Below are 22283 nucleotides of genomic sequence, written 5' to 3'. Positions count from 1 at the left end.
GAGATGAGGATGGGGAGGAGGAGAGATTTGTGCTGGGTGATCAGGCTGAATAGGGTAGGGTGATGTGCTCTACGGGATGGGTGATGGATGCATGGGATGGGGAGGCTGGAGTCGCCAGCCATCATGGGGGCTGAGGAGGTACGGGCAGTGAAAATAGGCGAGGAGAGGTGGCAGGCGGAAGTAAGCAATGAATGTGCAATCACAAATAGTATATAGGCATAAATCAATAATGGTAATAATGGTAGGTTGTCAGTTAAGGCAGATACAATGGTATCAGGTGATTCAAGAACAGTTATGAGTGGTACATGCATTAGCGACAAAATGGTAGATTAAAAGTCACCAGAGGCGTGTAGTCTTGTTGCTGCTTATGGTCGAGTGCACTTGTGGTCAAGTTACCTTATCAGACACCTGGATTCACGGAGTGGATGGATGACCGTGAGGCGCGGGGAAGGATCAAGCAGCGGTATGGCCCAGTATGGCCCTGTCATGCGGCAGAGCGGCAGGGTGGGTGCTCCTTGGTCACGCTCCTTAGGCGCATGACGCACAGCGTGCGGTGCCTGAGATCGGGGCCTTGCCTTTAGGCCCGCGGGTAGCCAGAAGCAGCATTGGCGGTGGCGTCAGCGGCGTGGGTGGTACTCGCGCGGAGGGAGGGCCGGCCTAGCTTGCCTGATGGAGCGTCCCGGTGAATTGCTGGAGACTGCAGGGAGGGCTCCTGACCCTGATGGGTCTAGCGCTGGACGCACGGAGCACTGGAGGTGTCGGATGGTGGAGGGGGGTCCGGCTAGGTCGGCATCCGGCAGCGAAGAGGGTCACCTGTGGTCGGAGCCTTGCATTTAGGCCTGCTGGTAGTCGGAAGCAGCGTCGGCGGTGGCATCAGCGGGGTGGGCGGCCCTCGCGCGGAGGGAGGGCCAGCCTAGCTTGCCTGATAGAGCATCCTGGTGAGTTGCTGGAGGCTATGGGGAGGGCTCTGGACCCCGATGGGTCTAGCCCCGGCCGCGCGGAGCACTGGAGGCCGGCGCTAGACCCATTACATTTATATTTCTAAAATATGTTTTCATTACTAAATCCCTAACCGAGTCCAGCAGGAAGGAAACAATTAATGTTGCAGGTTATGCGGAGCTAGTATCAGATGTCTCTAATATCTCCAATATATTTAAAGGAGAAAGTACTTGGAATTCCTGGTCCTCGCTGGGTTTTGCTTTTAACGGTGGCACATAATACATTTTTGTCAGCGGTGGCATTGTCTGGTTAGAAAATGTCAAAATCTCTTGTGCATACTTTACCCACATGTCTCTAGCCGAGACCAGTGGTACCCTTGGGAAATTTATTAATCTCAGGATTTTCCCTCGTGCCTGGTTTTCCAAATTCTCTAGTCTTTTCTCCAGTGTTTGATTTTCCTTTATCACATTCAAATACAGATCTTTTAAGTTCCCAATATTTTGTTGAACCTACTCCATAACAAGTTCTTGTTTAACATTATCTTCTTGCAACATTTTAACTTGTTTATCCAAATCTTCCATTTTAGTTATAACAGGTTTTATTTGCAGAGAGATATTTTCTAGGGATGTGAATCGTGTCCTCGATCGTCTTAACGATCGATTTCGGCTGGGAGGGGGAGGGAATCGTATTGTTGCCGTTTGGGGGGGTAAAATATCGTGAAAAATCGTGAAAAATCGTTAAAAATCGAAAAATCGAAAAACCGGCACATTAAAACCCCCTAAAACCCACCCCGACCCTTTAAATTAAATCCCCCACCCTCCCGAACCCCCCCCCAAATAACTTAAATAACCTGCGGGTCCAGCGGCGGTCCGGAACGGCAGCGGTCCGGAACGGGCTCCTGCTCCTGCATCTTGTCGTCTTCAGCCGGCGCCATTTTCCAAAATGGCGCCGAAAAATGGCGGCGGCCATAGACGAAAAAGATTGGACGGCAGGAGGTCCTTCCGGACCCCCGCTGGACTTTTGGCAAGTCTCGTGGGGGTCAGGAGGCCCCCCACAAGCTGGCCAAAAGTTCCTGGAGGTCCAGCGGGGGTCAGGGAGCGATTTCCCGCCGCAAATCGTTTCGTACGGAAAATGGCGCCGGCCATACGCGTATGGCCGGCGCCATTTTCCGTACTGCTGTTACCTCTGCAGTCGATCTCCTGCCGGCGCCATTTTCCGTACGGAAAATGGCGCCGGCAGGAGATCGACTGCAGGAGGTCGTTCAGCGAGGGTTCCGGCGCCTCGCTGAACGACCTCCTGCAGTCGATCTCCTGCCGGCGCCATTTTCCGTACGGAAAATGGCGCCGGCCATAAGCGTATGGCCGGCGCCATTTTCCGTACGAAAACGATTCGCGGCGGGAAATTGCTCCCTGACCCCCGCTGGACCTCCAGGAACTTTTGGCCAGCTTGTGGGGGGCCTCCTGACCCCCACGAGACTTGCCAAAAGTCCAGCGGGGGTCCGGAAGGACCTCCTGCCGTCCAATCTTTTTCGTCTATGGCCGCCGCCATTTTTCGGCGCCATTTTGGAAAATGGCGCCGGCTGAAGACGACAAGATGCAGGAGCAGGAGCCCGTTCCGGACCGCTGCCGTTCCGGACCGCCGCTGGACCCGCAGGTTATTTAAGTTATTTGGGGGGGGGGGTTCGGGAGGGTGGGGGATTTAATTTAAAGGGTCGGGGGTGGGTTTTAGGGGGTTTTAGTGTGCCGGCTCACGATTCTAACGATTTATAACGATAAATCGTTAGAATCTGTATTGTATTGTGTTCCATAACGGTTTAAGACGATATTAAAATTATCGGACGATAATTTTAATCGTCCTAAAACGATTCACATCCCTAATATTTTCATTTAAGACTACTAGAGTCTCCCAAATAGTTTTGAGAGTTATATCTGTAGGTCTCACCATCGGTATGATTTTCCTTCGTTGATCCATTCCTAACTTCCCAATTGTTAGTCCCGTCGATGTCAGCTTCTCTCCTCCCGCTGAGCTCCTCCCAGAATCTCTGAAAGCTTTGGGCTCCACTGCAGTTACTGCTGTTACCTCTGCCCTCACTCTTCCAGAACTGGTGACATCATCGGTTCACGTCAGAATTGACTCCTGATGAGCCTCCCTGATCTCTGCGGGATTTTCTGGTGGCATTCTAAGAACCAGGGACATAGATGTTTCAAAGTCCTGGAGAGGGTCTGCTGTATCAAGGCTGTCCTAACCCTTCTCCGGACATCCTCCCAATTTGATAAGACCAAAAATCACATGGGTGTCCATCGGTCTGGACTTCGGGGTTCCCGAAGGGGTCTCCATCAATTCATGCTCCTTAACCCTTCTTTTTCGGGCCAAATGCGGCATTATTTTAGATAGGAAAAATATTCCAAACCACAAAAGTAAGAGGCGACGCTTTCTGTGATGCAGCTACATCGCCATCTTGGATCCCCTAGGGAGGAACAGAAATTAAAATGCCTCTAAGATAGTTGAAGTTAAGGAATGAAGGTGCCTCCAATGTGGGAAGTAGAGAAGTGAAGAACTGAACTCCCACGGAGCTAAGTCTCATTACTAAAAACTGCAGAGGTATGCATCTGGGTTGTCAAAAGGGAGACAGAAAACAAAGGGAGTGGGACACAAAATGAGTTAGATCTCATGTCCACAGAGAAGTAAAGAGAACTCAGAGAAATAGTAGTTAACCAGTTTGACAAGAGCTGGAGGGATGTTAGGGGTCATTGGAAGAGCCAGAACTATGTACATAGTGTAGCCAGATAATTTGTGTCTGAAAATGACCTACATTTTATGTGGCTAAAGTTCCTCTGGGATTCCATATCACATGTATTTTTAGTTGTTTTAGAAAAAGACATGTTTAGGTCAGGAGAAGAAAATAATGCAAATAGGGCCATATTTTTAAACCTACGCGTGGGCATAGATTTGTGCGTGCAACCTGGTGCGCACAAATCTCTACGCCCGATTTTATAACATGCGCGCGTAGCCACGCACATATTATAAAATCCAGGGTCGGCACGCGCAAGAGGGTGCACCTTGTGGGCGCCGAGCCCTAGGGGCGCCCCGATGGCTTTCCCTGTTCCCTCCCGCCCCCCCCACCTTCCCCTCCCTTCCCCTACCTAACCCGCCCCCCAGCCCTATCTAAACACCCCCTGACCTTTGTTGTCGAAGTTGTGCCTGCCTCCGAGCAGGCATAGGTTTTGCATGCCAACCGAATGCCGGTGCGTGAGACCCCAGCACGACTGCTGTGCCAGAGGCCTCAGTCACGCCTCCAGCCCACCCACTCCCCACCCATTTTTTCAAGCCCCGGGACATACGCGCATCCCGGGGCTTGCGTGTATCACTGGGCCTATGCAAAATAGGCTCGGCGCGCACAGGAGCGGGTTTTAGGGGTTACACGCGTAATATACATGTGTAATCCTTTGAAAATCCACCCCATAGATTTTAAGAATAAGAAATGCCATAGTGGGTCAGACCAACCTCCATCAAGCCCATTATTCTCTCTAGGATACCAATAGCTTTCTTTGAGTTTTCTGTTATCTTAAAAAAATATGCACTATTCAGAAATAGCACAAACTGTTTATCAAAATAAAGAAAATACAATTTACCACAATGACATGAAATTCAGGCAACAACCTCCTATGATGAATCAGCACAACACAAAATGATATTATTTGATGTTCCAGCCCCTGGCTGATAAAGCTTTATTGATTTTTCCTCCAGGAACTTGTACAAACCTCGTAAAACCCCACTGGCCTAGTCTATTTGACCTGCGTAGCCTTTCTTGGAAGGGGAGATGTTATTTTTGTCACCCTTCCCGGCACATTTTCAAATCTGCATGCACCATTTCCGGGGAGAAGCACTCATAGAAAAAGCAAATGCAAATGTGCATGGGAACTTTGCAACCTTTTTCACAATGACAGAGTGTTCACACTTTCACTTTGAACATTAGAAGAAAAACTGGATAAAAAATGGCCAAAGAGTTTGAAAATCGCCCCCACTGAAGATAGGGACAGCCATGAAACTTAGCCCAAGCTCCAATTTTATTTTTTAGTCAGTTAGGTGGAAGCATTTCAAAATTTCCCTCCAAAATTTAAGCTGTATTTCAATTGTTCACAGATTATGAATTTGTTCCTGTTCTTCCTTCTTTTCCATTTTCATATCTCCTTTCACTTTTTTTTTATCAGACTATGCATTCCACATGTATTAGTGTGCATAATCCTTTGTTTATGCTTTGTTACTCTTCATAATAGGAAAATCAGATTTGATTCTAATGTATTTGCTTGACACTAGGCATGTGGCCTTCCACTAATTAGCTATACTATTACAATTTACCCATCATTTAGCTTCATCATTTTCTGAAGAACGTCCACTTTAAGAACCTTCTGGGTGAAGAGATCTCTTTTAATGAGAATAGAGAAGGGCACATTGGCTTCAATATTATGAATCTGGTTGCTCTACCTAATGGGACAATGGAATATGAAATAGTTGGAAGTTACAACCCTAATGCTCCTCTGGGACAGGATTTCATCATTGATGAGGAAGCAATCGTGTGGGAGAGCGCGTTCAACCAGGTCAGAATTACGTTACATTAGAGCACGAAGAAGACACTGAACCATGCAGGTTTCCCACATGGTGTTATAAAATGGAGAGAAGGAATGCAGTTTGGGGACTGACTGCCATAAATTATACTCCATACTAAAATAACACAGCGATAGAGTTTGTAAATAGTGTTGAAAAAAAAAAAAAAGATAGGGAATATTTATATTTTTTTCCACTGGTCCTGAGGATCATAGAGGTCTAAAGAATTTTAGATGCATGGTCAAGCTGACCCCATTAAATATAATATAAGCTTTGAGTGATGTGTTATCTAGTTTTATAGATCTATCATCTAGTTCTTTAGTTAACACCAGGAATAGTGAATTAAACAGAATTTAAATATGATTGCACCCACTAAGACCTATTCAATAAGGGAAGCACAGAGTGACCATTAGTATGCAGATTTATTATGGGAATTAATTTTAAAGGATCTGGAATAATAAAATATTCTAATGTAATGCCCACCATGCCTTTCTAATTTGCATAATTTAGATATTTCTGGTAGTATGAGTGAAAGTAAGAAATTATGGGGGAGATTTTAAAAGGCCTGCATGAGTAAATCTCGGGGTTTACGTGTGTGGCTGGGCCTTGAGCATGCCAGGCAAATTTTCAGAGGGGCTTGGCCACGCACATAAACCCCGGAATGCGCACAAGTGCTGGACCTCTTCAAAGGGGCGGGACATGGGTCTGGGCAGCCAGTCAGGACAGCAGCCATTAGCCGCTGTCTCGGGGTAGCGTGCACCAGCAGCCGGCTGGTGCACGTAAATTACTTTGCTCCTGAGGAGCACGAAGTAATAAAATAAAATGTCTGACTAGGTAGGTTGATTTTTAGGGGCTAGGGAGGATAGGGGAAGGAAGGTTAGGCAGTGGGTTAGGGAGCTGGGGAAGCCCAGATTGCTTCTTCACATGGAAATTGATATGTTCACCCCCCTTGCATGCACCGCACACACATGCACACATGGATTATAAAATCCAGCTCATATATTTATTTATTTATTTATGTTGGTTTTTTGTATACCAACATATATGTGCACAGCCAACCAATTTTATAACATGCTATAAAATCAGTGTTTCCGTGTGCGCGCGCCAGGAACTGCAGGCATATGGAGGCATGTGTGCATGTTATAAAATCTACCCCTATGTGTGTGCTTGATTCATCCCCATAGAAAGGGATCTTTTTTCCCATAATCTGGGTCTCAGTGAGCACTAGGGGGAGATATCAATGGAGAGAAGCAAGAGAGAAGCAGCTATGGGATGTGGCTCTTCCTTAGATTCAGGAAAGAAGAGGGTTGATTGCTTTTTCTCTCTGGTGGAAGAGTGTGCATTTTTTCTCTTAAGTGGTTCTAGGAGGAATCCATCTTACAGAAGGGATCTGGATGGCACTTGTCCCTATTCCACGGGATAAAGAAGTCTGTATGGGAGGCTGAAGGCATCAATCAGTTATAGTGATAAAGGTGATATGTGGAAGAAGAGGATTTTAAGGAATTGACCATATTTCTAAGATAAAAGAGGTCTTTCCAGTTTTCTTGCAATCTTACTTATTTAGAGTACGTAACTGTATATTTTTAATTTCTCCTGCACTGAGAACTGTTTTTTTTCCTGATTTTTGAAATACTTTAATGCGTATATTTTTCATCATTAATATCTGTTTTTGTTTAGAAACAATACTAACATTGTGGAGAAATACATTTGAGAAACTCTGTGTGTTCTCCTTGGGTTTGTCAGATGTCCTGACCCCTATCCGAACCCCCTGGAAAAATCCTAATTCCAGAGCTGTAGCAAATTTCTCAGTATATTCACTATCTACATGTGGTCCCTTAATTAGGAGAGCCCTGTGAAAGGAGGTAACATTAAAGATAGGCATGGCAAATTTTGATGAATATAATAGAGAGCTTAGGAAAACTAAAAGGTGTTTTTTTTTTATCAAAAGCACTTACTCTCAGAAAAGGCTAAAAGCAATTGTTCAAATTCCAAAATAGACTTTTACTGAAACAATTCATAGAGTCAAAGATGGTAAAGAAAATTCAACAAAGAAATTCCAGAGATATGCAAAATCCTGTTTGGATTACAATTCTAGATATATGGAAAGAAATTTAGTTTTTCCTCAAATTTATTTAGTTTTATTTCGATAGGTAAAACACCAGTGAGTTGATCTTTGATTTGGTACATTGCAACCAAACCAAAATTCAACCCATCCGAAATATCCAAATAATGAGAACTATTAGCAAATATTGCAGACTATTTGCTAACAAATTTACAGGGTCATTTCCAAGCTGCGACAGCCAATTATTGCGGTGGTAAAATAAAAATTAGGGAAAGCGATGGAGTTAGGGAGGAGTTTGGGAGGGGTTTAGGGAAATGGGGTGGTGGCATAGCACCAACTTTTAGCATGACACTATGGGGGAGAGAGTGTGCAGCACGGTCGCATCGCAGCAGGCGAAACCGCACTGCCGTGATGCGGCCGGCTGCACACTATCTCCCCCGCCCCTTTTTTGCCCATGCTCCTTTGCCATTGCAGCTCATCATTCTGCAGGCAATGATGAATCTAGCCCTTAATTTTTTAAAAAAGGACACATCCCCCTGTGGCCTTCCTAACTTCTTTACTGAAGCATAGGTAGAGAATGGCAGGAAAAGACCATATGGCCTATCTAATCTGCTGATGAAAAATGTGGCTGGAGCGATCCCCAGTCCCTCCTTCCCTGCTGAATCTTGCTGTCCATGACTGTTTTTCAATAGAGCCATAACATTACTTGTCCCAATCTTAGTACTGGCCAGCAGCATTTTCAAATGTAGCCTGCAAGGCAGGAGTAACTGGAAATCAATCCTGCCCCTTTCTTCATTGGAGACACTGCAGAAGGAGTAAAGAGGGAAGGTATTGCAGTAGAAAATTTTTTGTTTGCTTGTTTGTTTAAAATGATTGTTGATTAGTACTTGTTTTAAATTGTATCTGTTGATTTAATTGTTATCTAATTGTTGTCTTTTACTTTTGCCTTTATTTACTTTGTTCCTATTTTAAGTGGAATATAAATCAAATAAAAATAAATAGAGAAAGAATGACAAGAGATAAGAATTCTCCCAGCAGAGAAAATTATGATGTTGAAGTGGAGATTGCATTAGACAGAAGGTGGGCAGTTATTTAAACATTTGCACGATAATCTCAACAAACTCCACCATCTCCATAAAACCTTTATTGAAGCATACAATTACTTTATGTTTTGCTCCAATAGAAATTATTCCAGTCAGGTTATTTCCAGTTAGTCTTTTAAATCTTTTTATCAGGAAATGCCATGCAGAGCTCCATCCCTCCATCCCGGGGGGCACGGAGCCATCTGACCACCTAGAGGCTCATCATGTACACCTATTTTGCCTGCAGTGAATTACTGTTTGGCATCCACTTTTTGATCTACTTCCTAGTCTCTACTCTATGTTTTCTACTCTCTTTTGGAATGTTTAGAGGCTCTTATCCTCATTGGTTCTTACTTTTCTTTTTACTTATTCTTTTCTGTCTTTTCTCTGGTATGCTCTCTACTCTGCTTTTTGGAATACGAAGTGACAGGCAGTTGTTCTGGTATTTTTCCAATGTGCCGTTATCATGGCTTCTACTATATCTAATTTTACTATAGCATCGCTAAACGTCAATGGTTTCACGCACCAGATTAAGAGGAAAAGAAATTCTTACGTACTTGCAATCCTTGCGAACTGACATTGCTCTAATACAAGAGACTCATTTGAACGCAGCGGAAACTCTCAAACTTAAGCAACAGTGGGTTGGTCAGGTTTTCTTTAGCTCGGCCATCAAGAAAAAACGGGGTACAGCCATTCTACTCCATAAAAATTTGGGGGTGCAGGTTCTTCATCAAGCAGCGGATTCAGAGGGGCGTTGGAACATTGTGCAGATATTGCTACAAAATGAGAGATATACAATTCTTAATATCTACGCACCCAATCAAGATGACCCGGCTTTCTTTCAAACTGTGCTTGCACAACTATTACTTCTAGATCCTGCGCACTATATAATTGGCGGAGACTTTAATCAACCAAAGGATGCCATATTGGATAGAAGAACCAAGGCTAAACCTTTTCTATCAAAATCTACACAGACCTTGAAACACCTGGCCCATACTTATGGTTTATCTGATCCCTGGCGGCTTCTTAATCCTACTGCACTGGATTATACTTTTTACTCCTTTCCTCATGCGTCGTATTCGAGGATTGACTTTTTTCTGGTATCTCATGCACTGATTTCCAAGATTCGATCTTCTAAAATAAATCTGATTCTGATCTCCGATCATGCGGCAGTCACCATAACCTGTGCCTTCCAGACGCCGATTCAAACAGATCGTCAGTGGCGTTTTAACCCATCCTTGCTCTCCGACACCAATTTCACTTCTACACTTTCTACAAAAATTGAGGAGTTTTTTCGCATCAACGTCTCACCGGAGATACCATTACCCACTGTCTGGGCGGCTTTTAAGGCCACCATTAGAGGTAAAATCATTAGCTATTCTATACACAAACATAAATCTCAAAAAGCCAAACTACACCAGTTACAGCAAGACGTGGACTGTCTAGAACAAAACCATATACAGAACCCATCGCCACAAACGCTAACTCCACTGTTGAAAGCTAGATTTCAATACAATCAGACCCTTAGTGATCAGGTGGAGCTACATCTATTTCAAAACAAGGCTAGATATTACGCTGAAAATAATAAATGTGGTCATCTTCTCTCTTCATTATTGAAGAAAAGAGCGGATAAAAAGAAAATAGTGAAAATCCAGTCTTCTACCAATCAACTTCTAACTTCAGATCAGGATATACTGCAAACTTTTCGTGATTTCTACGCGCATCTTTACCAAAGTGAAGTTTCTCCTTCAGCTACTCAAACACAAGATTTCTTGTCGTCTTTACCTCACTGCACGCTGACGGACAGCCAGAGCCTTCAACTAGATGCCCCATTTCAGATGACAGAAATCTCTGCTGCCATATCATCTCTGCAGCCGGGGAAGGCCCCCGGACCGGACGGCTTCACGTCTGATTTCTTCCAAGCCTTTCAAGGAACATTATGTACCTATTTGCAATCTTACTTTGCCTCTCTTTTGCTCAACCCGCAAGCTTCCCCTGACTTTACTGAAGCATGCGTGGTAGTCTTACCAAAGCCAGGAAGAGATGAATCTCTCCCTTCTAATTATCGCCCAATTTCCCTCCTCAACACAGATTATAAAATTTTTGCTAAAATACTAGCTACTAGACTATCCCATCTCATGCCACTACTTATTCACCCAGACCAATCTGGATTCATTAAAGGTCGATTAATCACCAATAACTCTCGCCTGTTTTTGCATTTAAGTAACCTACAATTTAATGATGCTGAGCTGACTGTTGCCATATCTCTTGACGCGGAAAAGGCCTTTGACCGTGTCGAGTGGCCTTTTCTTTTTCATGTCTTGCAATGGTTTGGGCTTGGGCCTGTTTTTCTTTCTTGGATTAAGCATATTTACCACTCTCCCTTTGCTTATCTATATATTAATAATCAGAAATCCACCAGATTCCCACTTTTTAGAGGAACGAGACAGGGGTGTCTCCTCTCCCCCTTGCTTTTCAACCTGGCTTTGGAACCCCTTCTAATTGCTATCCGCACCAATTCTACGGTTGCCGGTATTACAGTTGGCATGGATACCTTTAAATTGTCTGCTTATGCTGATGATGTTCTGCTTTTTCTCACTCAGCCTTCTTTTTCCCTGTCTGCTCTTTTTTCTCTCATCTCTCAATATTCCAAGCTTTCTGGATACAAAATTAATTGGCACAAAACTGAGCTTTTCCCTCTTAACTATAGTGGATCCCTTCTAGACCTCTCCCAATATCAAATACAGAAGGTGAATAAGGGTCTTAAATATCTGGGCATTTACTTCCAATCTGATCCCAGCGACACTATCACTCAATGTGAAGCAACGATCCTGCAACAACTTAGGAGCGCCACTCTTAAATGGTTGCCTCTCCATTTAACATGGTGGGGAAGGCTGGAAACTATTAAAATGGTCTTAGCTCCAAAGATCACATATATCCTCGCTATGGTCCCTATTTTTTTCTCAGCTGATTTTTACTCATACGTTGATCGATTGCTAACCACCTTCCTCTGGAACCACAAGACTCCGAGGATAGCTTTACGAAAACTGAAGGCCGCCAAGCAGCATGGGGGGGGTAAACTTCCCTGATTTCTATAAATATCATCAAGCTTTTATATTACATTCTGGTTTCTTTTATTTTTCCCAATTTATTCCTATTGGGCATCTCCCGAGATGGTTGGGGCTAGAAACCACATTAATTTCCCCGTTGCCTATATACTTATTTCCAGGTGTTATTTTACCCTCCCGTTTGGCTTCCAATTCAATTTTACATTCTCTACATAGAGCACTAGGGGAATTGGAAAATTTCCGCCCTCCCTCAACGTTTTCGTGGAAGTCTTCGAAGTTTGGTCCACTTTGGGGAAACTCCTTGCTCCGTATTGATACACGTCCCTTTTTTTGGCCAATTTGGACTGAGTTGGGAATTTGGACACTCTCAAATGTTTTTGACAATAGTGGATACTGCTCTTTCTCAGTATTGCAGGATCGTTTTTCTCTCCCCAGGTCACAATTTTACTCCTGGTTACAACTTCGAGATGTGCTTCAAGATGTATGTGGGAAGATGGTACACCCCGATAAGTCCCCTTTTTTGCTTGATGTCTATCAGGAATATGGTCCTAGGGGTCATTTAGCTTCTCACCTATACAAGCTGATCTCTCGGCTATCCCATAAGCCTTTTTGTTCCCTGCTATCTACAATCTGGGCTGAGGAACTATCTACTCAGATTTCCTCTGAATGTTGGGTCTATGTTTGGAATGTTATGATGCGCATCTCATTATCCTCTAGCCTTACCCAGTCTATGTTTTTTGTGTTACATAGAGCACTGTGGACCCCTTGGAAGTTTCATAGGGCCGGAGTTCTTCCATCACATAATTGTTGGTCATGTGCTGGCCCTAACACTACATTACAGCATATGTTATTTTCGTGCCCTTACACATTTCAATTTTGGACAAAAGTATGGAAGATAGTGACTGAGATTTTTCAGTTCACTGACCCTCTGTCCTATTCCGTCACTATTCTAAAAGGTGCTCACCCTTCCATATCCCTTTCAGCGCCTCAAAGTAAATTACTAGATTTCCTTCTTACATTTGCCCAACATAACATTCTATCCAATTGGAAACGCAGTGATCTACTCTCTGAACATCTTTGGTGGAATTCTGTATGTTTATATGTGAAATATGAAAAGGCCATGGCTATAAAGTTCCGGAGGCTAGCAGCCTGGTCACAGGTGTGGAAACCGTTAGACGTTTACTTACAACTGCATCCTTAACTTAATTATGTACTTTGCTCTACTCCTGCCTGCCTACACACACACAATTCTTTACTCGACAGCATACCCTTTCTCTCTATTGTATTCTTTGAGTCTTTTTCTTCTCATTACTTTCTTTCTTTTTTTTTCTCTTCCGCTATTTCTTACTTTTTTCTTTTTCCATTCTTTCTTACTCTCTTTTCCCTGCTCTCATGTCTTATAGTTTCTCAATGTTAATCTGTCAGGATATTGTATTTGTACTATAGATGTGCGTACATGCTTATGACTGTAGTTCTGATATTAGATACACTGACTAATTTGTATTCTATGTGAGCATTGTTCTGCTTTCTTATGTTATTTTGATAAAACTTAATAAAAGATTTCAACACAAAAAAAAAAAAAAAAAGAAATGTGATGTTCTGTGATTTGTAGCTCAGTGGCTCCCAAACCTTTCCTGTGAGACTCACAGTCAGGTTATCCGTATATCCACAATAAATATGTGTGAGATAGATTGGCATTCACTGACTCCATTACATGCATATTTATATCATGCATATTCATTGCAAAGATCCTGAGAATTGACTATTTGGGATCCTCCAGAAGGGGGATGGAATTCATTGTTCTAGCTTATCTTTTCTCAATCTACTAGTTCAAATGTGGCCAACTCTGGTGTCAAGAGGCACAAACAGGCCTGATTTGCTGGATTTACACAATGAAATACAAGCAATAAACTTGAATTCAATGAAGGAAGCATATGCACATTTATCTCATACATATTCATTACAGATACCATGAAAACCAGGGCTGTTTGTGGCTCTTGTGTAGCGGAGTTGGACACCCTCCTCTTGTTAAAATTACCATTTCCCAACTTCAGTTACTGTGCAGAGAAAATGGAATACAGTGCAGGGGCCGAGTTTTTCTACCTCTGATTCCAGTTTTATAAAAAACATTAATTTCATCTCCATGAGGTAAACAGGTGAACTTTGAAGTAAAAAAGTACGCAATACAGGAATCACCTGAATGCCATAATTTTTATACTTTGCTTCTTACCACCAGAGAGGAATTTTAAAGTTAATGGAAAGAGCAGAGATATATGAAGCTGCTGATTCACACTAATAATTTTAATAATAATTTAAAAATTTTTAAGGCATAAGGGAAAAACACAGCCATAAGTTCTTAAGTAAAGCACAGCAAGCAGCATTGTCTGAATTTTCAAGGAAGATCATCACCCTGTAAAAAATGTTGCTAGATGAAAGTTTTATGGGTTATCATAAAGCTTGGGATAACTGCACAGAACAGCAGTTAATACCTTTAAGAGAAACATGGGGGTAGCCTGTATGGAGTATATGTTGCTACCTAGGGAAGCTTGCAAGGTAGACTGGGTGGGTCATTTGGTCTTTTTCTGCCGTCATTACTACCACTATGTAAGGTGCATCCTGCACAATTGAGAAGCACGATACTGATGACATTTATAAATAAACCTGAAGCCCAGATTCCATGTCAAATTTTGTTCCATATATATATAATTTTTTAATCGAAATATGATTCAAACCTCACTGTGGTGTACTGCTGAGCTCCTGGGTCATGTGCTAAAAAAACTAACATTTCTAAATTGACTCATAAACACTGCTTTTTAAAATCTACAGCTCAATGTTATCAAGTTATCCATATTGTTCTCCATATTTAGACACCTCCTCAATCCAAATGCAGTCAGAGCTGCTCTCCTGGATTCAGGAAGTTAACCAGGAAAGGAAAGCCCATCTGCTGCTATGACTGCATTCCCTGTTCAGAAGGAGAGATCTCCAATCAAATCGGTGAGTGATATAATGTAACCTGCAGAGTGCCCATGGATATAGATTATTCATAAAAGCTACTGCCCTCTTAAACTCAGAGGTGTACAAATGATTTTGCAGAAGACACAGCTTCTATGGGGAATGTCCAGTTATTCCCCAGATTAGGCTGAATATCTTTCTTTCTTTGCAACTTGAGATTAAATGGCTAGGGCCATCATTTTCCTATTAGCCATCCATTTTTGTGGCTCCAGAAGTTTGCATTATTGAACCTTAGCTGCTTAATACTGTAAGTTATGTGTTGTATGGCAATATCTTGTTTGTGTTTGGAAAGGAGGCATTTCACTGGATGAAAGGTGAATCAGAAATGAAGGGTCTGAACTCAGAGACCTAAGAGATAAGTCAAAAGTGCCTGCATATAAGTACTACGGAAGAGGAAAGAAAGGTGGTTTAAGATCAAGATATTCAAATGCCTAAAATGTATTAATGACAAATAACACACAAGCCTTTCCTTCAGAAAGGTTACTAGTGGTACTGTGGAAGTGGTGATGACAGGAGCTCCTTTGTGTGCTCCTTTGTTCATGATGAGTTGTGGAGAGCCATTAATTGATGATCCGTCTTTCATTCCTACTGATTCTAACAACCTCTATGTGAGTGTAGTTGTCATAGGCAAGGCAGTTATGGAGGGTTGTATTCAACAATCTTGGGTAGGTCATCTTGGCCTTCATCTTGTCTTAACACTGATTAAATGCTATTCTAGTTTACAATCAGCACATTCAGCTTTGACTATATTTCTCATAAATGCCCAATATGTAAAGAAAAAAGTCTCTATACTTTTTGACTTGATAATTGTGGAAATGCCAGATTTTCATTATATTACTGAATCTTGCTTGACACAGATGTGCCATTATTGACCCATTTATGTCCCACAAGTTTTGTTTTGGTCTCCCACCTACTTGCTAAGGGATCTGTTGGTGGATTTAGTAATATGGAAATTTTATCATGAAAATCTTGGAGAGATGTTGGTTTTATCTTCAATAGAGCTCAGCATTTGCTTGACATATGCCTCCCCCCCACCCCCCAAGGTTCTTAAATCCCAACTGTTCTGTATTCTTTGAAAAAATGCTAAATTCAAAATCTGATTTAAATAGTAAGATTATCCTGGATGATTTCATTTTACATATTGACTCTTTGGGGTAGATTTTAAAAGGTGCGCGAGCACGTCCATGTGCGTGCACTACCCAGCGGGCACACATGGACGCGTGATTTTATAACATATGCATGCAGAAGCACGCATGTTATAAAATTGGGGTCACCATGCACAAGGGGGTGCATAATTGTGTACCTTGCCCGCGCCGAGCCACGCTGTCTTCCCCCGTTCCCTCTAGCCTGACCTTCCCACCCCTTTCCCTAACTTTTCCCTCCCCCAGACCACCCCTTTAGTAAATCCCTGGGACTTACACGCATCCCAGGGCTTTACATGCATCGCCGGGCCTTTTTAAAATAGGCCCGGCATGCGTAACCCCTCAGAGGATTTACGCGTAGGGTTTTTAAAATCCGGCCCTTTGTCTTTGTCCACTAACTGTGAATATTTTTTGGAAGCATTGACCTCTTTAGGCTTGAAACAAATTGTCAATAAGTCCACTCATAAATTAAACCGTACTCTGGATTTGGTATTCATTAATTCTTAATTCTTAAGTATATTTTCCCAATGCCTTGGTGTTAGATCTTCCTTTGGTCTAACCATCATCTTATTTCATTCTGCTGTCCCTGTCAGTTGTCACTACAGATATCAAATTATATTTATACTGATATTAGGAAAAGAGGCTTTGTAAACACTGATCATTTATAGGAAGCTCTTGCCCCTGAACTTGAGAAGTATGATCCAGGAAATGCTGGTGCTGCAATTTCATCTTGAAGCAAGATTGGGAACAATGCCCTGAATAAATCTGCACCTCTTAAAACTTTTAAAAATCACATTTTGACTTAAGACCCTGGTTTTCAACTGAGCTCCGTGCATGCATTGAGACGGTTGCTACTTAAATATGAATATACATGGCATAAAGTTAGATCTGAATCCCTGGACATACTTTTTTTTAATTCTGTTATTTGGCACTTCAAAGTGGATTATATTTAAGTATAGTAGATATTGTCTATATCCAGGATGCTCACAAACTAACAGATTCAGCAAAAAGTGTTACTAACAAAAAGAGGTGTGTTTATGGAAATGTTTTACTACGCTATGTGGTAACTTAGTAATATGGTAAATTTAGCACACCATGCAATAATCCCTATTTTTTTGCATCTTTCACTGAGAGAGAGAGAGAGAGAGAGAGAGTGAGAGAGAGAGAGAAAGAACGAGAACCTACAAGGTGCTTATAGCAGCTAAGTATTTAAATCTGTATAGGAGGGCCATCTAATAAGTTGAGGTGAGGTGTTAGTGGCAGTTTTGACCTTATGGGCCAGTTTCACATGTAGAGTGAGATGTACAAAAAGCACAACACATCTTGGTGAAGATTTGACATCACTGGGAGTGAGAAAAGTCTCACAAAGATGAAATTTCTATTATGTTCTCTCACCGTAGCTTGAAAGACTCTACAACAGGGTACCATCAAGCTAGGATGAGATAACATAGTACATAATTTCATCTTTGTGAGACTTTCCTCACTCCAAATGATATCACATCTTCACTAAGGTGTACTGTGCTGTTCATATGTCTCACTCTACATGCAAAACTAGCCCCTAAACCCTAAACCACCACTACCATCTCACCTCAACCTATAGATGGCCCTCCTATAGAGATATAAATAGGTGCACACAGGGAGGCACTCCCCAGAGGTTCTCTCTCTCTCTCACCCTCCCGCCCCCCTCCCCCTCCCCCTCCCCCAAGCCCAGAAATGGTCAAAATGCAGTTCCAAAAACCTTATCGCAAATTGCATTATGGCCTTTTTTGGGCATATCGCACAGCCTAACACCAGGAAAAAGGTGTTATTTCTGGCATTAAAACCATGCAATAATACCCCTCATTTAACTAAATCCAACCCAAACTCCTGCCTGATCCCAACCTTCCAAAAATGTGCATGTGTGCCATGCATTATGAAGAATAACACATGCATTAATATCATAACGCATTTTGATGAATGACCCAGTAAGTTTGTACCTGAGGTAATGGAGGATAAAGTGACTTTCACATGGTCACAAGGAGTAGCAGTGGTATTTGAATCCTGCTTTTGTAGACTGCTGCTCTAACCATTAGGCTACTCCTTCATGCCTTATATAAGAATTGCTAGGAATGAATAGACAGTAGAGTTGTGCAATCGTTTATCACACCGGTAGCCCCTGTGACATAGTAGGTCAGAGGCTATCGGCACCATTTTGAGCGAGGCAGGCATGCCGGTCACGGAGGGACAAATCGCTCGCGAGACCCCGCTGGACTGCCAGGGATGTTGGTAAGTCTTGGGGAGGGATTGATATGGTGGAGGTTTTATAGTAAGTTTTAATGCTTGGGGTGGGTTTTTTTTGAGCTTCATCTTCCTGCATCGTTTTTTGGGCTGGTTTCGGTTTTCCCCGTTTAGTTTTTCCAAAAACCTAACTGAGGAAAAACGAACTTTACCCCGAAGCGTCCAACTCAAAAAACGACCTGGCAGTAAAAAACGAAGCTCATCTCTAATAGATAGTAATGTTGAAAATTGTGTTTTTTGCATAATTAAAAGTTGCTGGTAATAGACCTAAGTTTCTGTTTGATATTGCTTGAACCTTAACTTCCACCATGAGCTGGATTCAGATAGCTCAACCAGTAACTATTGTTGGCACTAAATTTATGTCTTTTTTACTAGAAAAGACTGCCAAAATTTAACACATTTTATCAATGTTCCAACCTAGTTTTTAATGCCAGTAGACAGACCATGGTGATGTTAACTGGGACTGATTTTGTGAAGTTTCATATGCCATTTCCACTGTAAATCCCAAATTTTATCCTCTAAAACCATGCAATGTAGGTACTTTAAAAGTAATTAGAGATACTATTACTCTTTCATTGACATTGCTGATTAACTGCTCTTAAGGGAATATCATGTCCCTCAAGCCTTAAAATAGGCATCAGTAAGACCTTTACTGAAAAAGCTAACTCTCTAACCTTTTGATCTTGCACATTACTCGCCAATTTCCTCCCTTTCCTTTATCTCTAAACTGCGTTATCATTTGTTCTTAAAACAGTTTAATAACTATCTTAATGACCATCCACAATTTGGTTTTAGGAAGACCTTAAGCACTGAGATTTTACTAGTCTTAATTGATGGTCTCAGATGTGGTCTTAATGCTGGGAATAGATATTTTCTGATGGCTTTGGATATCTCATCTGTGTTTGATACCATTGATCAACAGATCTTTTTATACCAACTCAAGGCATGTGGAATCTCTCACACTTGTCCTCAGTTGGTTCCATTCCTATTTTTTTGGACATCAACAACAGGAAAGAGCCTGAAGAAATATTTTGCCATTTCTTTCCCTGGATACCATGTCCTGCAGGGATCAGCTCTCTCTGATATTTTATTTGACATCTAGATGTCTCCAGTTTGCATATATTTAGCTGGGCTCTGTTCAGGATACTGGTTGTATGCTGGTGAAATTTAATTTTATATCCAGATGAGGACATCATGTGAAGAAACTTATGTACTGGTTGCTTGTTGCATTTCTGTAGGCTGACTTACAACAAGTTATTCCTAACCTCACAAAACTGAGATTTTAGTGTTTTGAATCAGCCTCATCAGGCTATCCATATTTAAAAAAAAAAAATTGTGGTGCCAATATCTCCAGTTGTTAAGTCTAGCTGTTCTCATTGACCCCGCCCTCTCTTTCAAGAAACAAATTAAAACTGTTATCCACACCAGGTTCTTTAAATTGCATGTGTCTTACATAATCTTAAATCCCTGGTATTCCCTGAGGATTTTCAGATCATTGCACAGGCTTTAATGCTGCCCTTACTTGATTATTGCAATGCTTTGTATATTGGTCTCCCAGCATAACTGCTTAAAGCCTTGCAGATGTTACAAAATGTTGCTGCAACATTGATTTAAGGCCAGTTATATTTCTCTCATGCTCCTGGAGTTATATTAGTTATGTTGCAGGAAGGTCAAAGATGAACAAAAGTGCAAATATTACACTTAACCTGAAAGGGCCAGAGAACAACTTCTTTACAGTCAAGTTACATTTGTGCACTGGACTATTATGGATACGTTCTGTTCCTTGATATCAAAGACTTTGCTTAGAAGTACTTTTATTTGCATCAAAAAATATGCTTTCTAAATGAAAGTGACTAATTGTTTAAATGGTATAATGCCATTTTAGAGAATTCCCTATTTACAGCATGAATTTTGAAAGTCTCTCTTAATGGTTCTATGGTGTGTGTTTGGTGAATTTTTTTAAAATTTGAACTGTTAATTCTACAGAAAAAGCAGCTATGTAACACAAATTTGTTGTGACCCCAGCCTCCAAGTCCCCTTCTTCACTGTCCACCCCTGTTGCAACACAGTTACAGTTTCCATACTCCTAAGGAGTGGTTAGAAGCTCTAGTGAAGAAGCAAGCAAGACTGATGAGGTGGGGATATGAGGGTTAGGCTATGACCCAGCTGTGATTTAACTCAGAAGTGAAGGCTTAAGTGCATGGCAGTTGAATGATGCTTCTACATTTAAGCCTTAGAAATACCAGAGCACTGTAAATTCTGTGATATTCTAAACTATACTTCAACAGCATTCTTAAATATAAGAAAAATATGTTCATTCATTGTCCTAAAATTGATGCTATCTATGAAGTATTAAGATAATATTCTTTCTTCTCAGATATTGACACCTGTACCAAGTGCCCAGAAGACAAATGGGCAAATCAAATGAAAGATGCCTGCATCCAAAAAGTGATTACCTTCCTCTCCTATGAAGAACCCTTGGGGATAGCCTTGACTTTTTTTAGTATTTTCTTCTTTTTCATCAGTGCAACTATTCTAGGAATCTTCATTAATTACCGAGAAACTCCCATAGTGAGAGCCAACAACCAAGACCTAAGCTATATTCTCCTCATCTCCCTAATGCTCTGCTTCCTCTGCTCCTTGATATTCATTGGCCGTCCCAGGCAGGTGACCTGTATTCTCCGACAGACTGCTTTTGGCATCATTTTCTCCATCTCTCTTTCCTCTGTATTGGCAAAAACCATCACTGTGGTCATGGCTTTCCAAGCTAACAAGCCTGGAAGCAATCTCCGGAAATGGATGGGTTCCAGGGTCTCAAACTCTATTGTTCTTTCCTGCTCCCTCTTTCAAGTCTTACAGTGTTGTGTCTGGTTGGGCACTGCTCCCCCATTCCCATATCTTAACATGCAGTCAGAAACTGGAACAATTCTAATTGAATGTAATGAAGGGTCAATAATTGCTTTTTACTGTGTTCTGGGTTACCTTGGATTTCTGGCTGGTATCAGCTTCCTCATAGCCTTCCTAGCAAGGAATTTACCTGAAAGTTTCAATGAGGCCAAGTACATTACCTTCAGCATGCTGGTGTTCTGCAGTGTTTGGGTGTCCTTCATCCCAACATATCTGAGCACCAGGGGCAAGTACATGGTGGTGGTGGAGATATTTGCTATCCTGACCTCCAGCGCTGGACTGCTGGGCTGCATTTTTATTCCCAAGTGCTATATTATTCTATTGAGGCCTGACAGAAACAACAGAAAGTATCTATCAAAAAACTGGAATGATTAATATTTGTATAAGTGAAATATGGCATTATTTTAATTATTTGGGCACTCCAACTTGATTGATGTGTATTCTGCACCGAAACTTCATCACTGATTAAAACATAATTAATTTTTATACATTCTTTTAATAGTCAAGATATCTTTATTCAGTTTCAAAATAACATTTACTTATTGAATAACATATTAAAAACTTATTTTACATATTCAATATTATTTTAGTAGCAACAACCAACATGCACATACATTGTTACAAGGACTACAGTAGAATTAATTATCTGTAAAGTAAAAAGTAAATAAATAGATGAGAAGAGGACAATGTTTAATATCATTTCAATATAATGAGATAACATACTCAAAATAAGATTTACATTTTCATTTTTTGTTGTTGTTGATTAAATGTTTAAATTCCTTTTACTTCAGATTGAGGTCTGGTGCCTATCATTAACCACATTCTATAGAGAATGGGAAACAACTCAATAGAAATCCTACACCTCCACTTCTGCAAGCAAATTCTCCATACCCACAAAATCACTCTTAATAATGGGTAAAGAGCTAAATGGGATGCTTTCCCTTAGTGTTCACCATATAAAACAGAATTACATTTCTGGTATAATCTCAGTAACAGAGACAAATGTCCTTTATTACCAGGCACTGCATGTGAAGTAATATAAAATCCTGCAAAAAACAAAAACAAAAAAAAAATCCCACAAATGTGACAAACCTATTACATCTAAACAGAACAGCAATAATTCAACAGCAACAACCTATTTTATAAAAAGGCAAGAATAAAAATACTGGAATGCACCCTAGATCACCCA

The 22283-nt window shown here is 41.4% G+C and overlaps 1 protein-coding gene across 1 annotated transcript in view; it reads left to right on the top strand.

Annotated features, from left to right (window-relative positions):
• LOC115077770 (vomeronasal type-2 receptor 26-like) overlaps window positions 1-21469 on the top strand; it is an 82106-nt gene extending 60637 nt beyond the window's left edge. The window contains exons 4-6 of the mRNA XM_029580055.1: window positions 5310-5537; window positions 14624-14750; window positions 20565-21469. Coding sequence (XP_029435915.1) covers window positions 5310-5537; window positions 14624-14750; window positions 20565-21469 — 1260 coding nt within the window. The remainder of the gene's footprint in view (window positions 1-5309; window positions 5538-14623; window positions 14751-20564) is intronic.
• The last annotated feature ends 814 nt before the right edge of the window (window positions 21470-22283 follow it).

This window comes from Rhinatrema bivittatum, chromosome 16 (genome assembly GCF_901001135.1).
Source record: "Rhinatrema bivittatum chromosome 16, aRhiBiv1.1, whole genome shotgun sequence".
Lineage (NCBI taxonomy): Eukaryota > Metazoa > Chordata > Amphibia > Gymnophiona > Rhinatrematidae > Rhinatrema > Rhinatrema bivittatum.
This window is presented reverse-complemented; position numbering and strand designations above follow the sequence as displayed.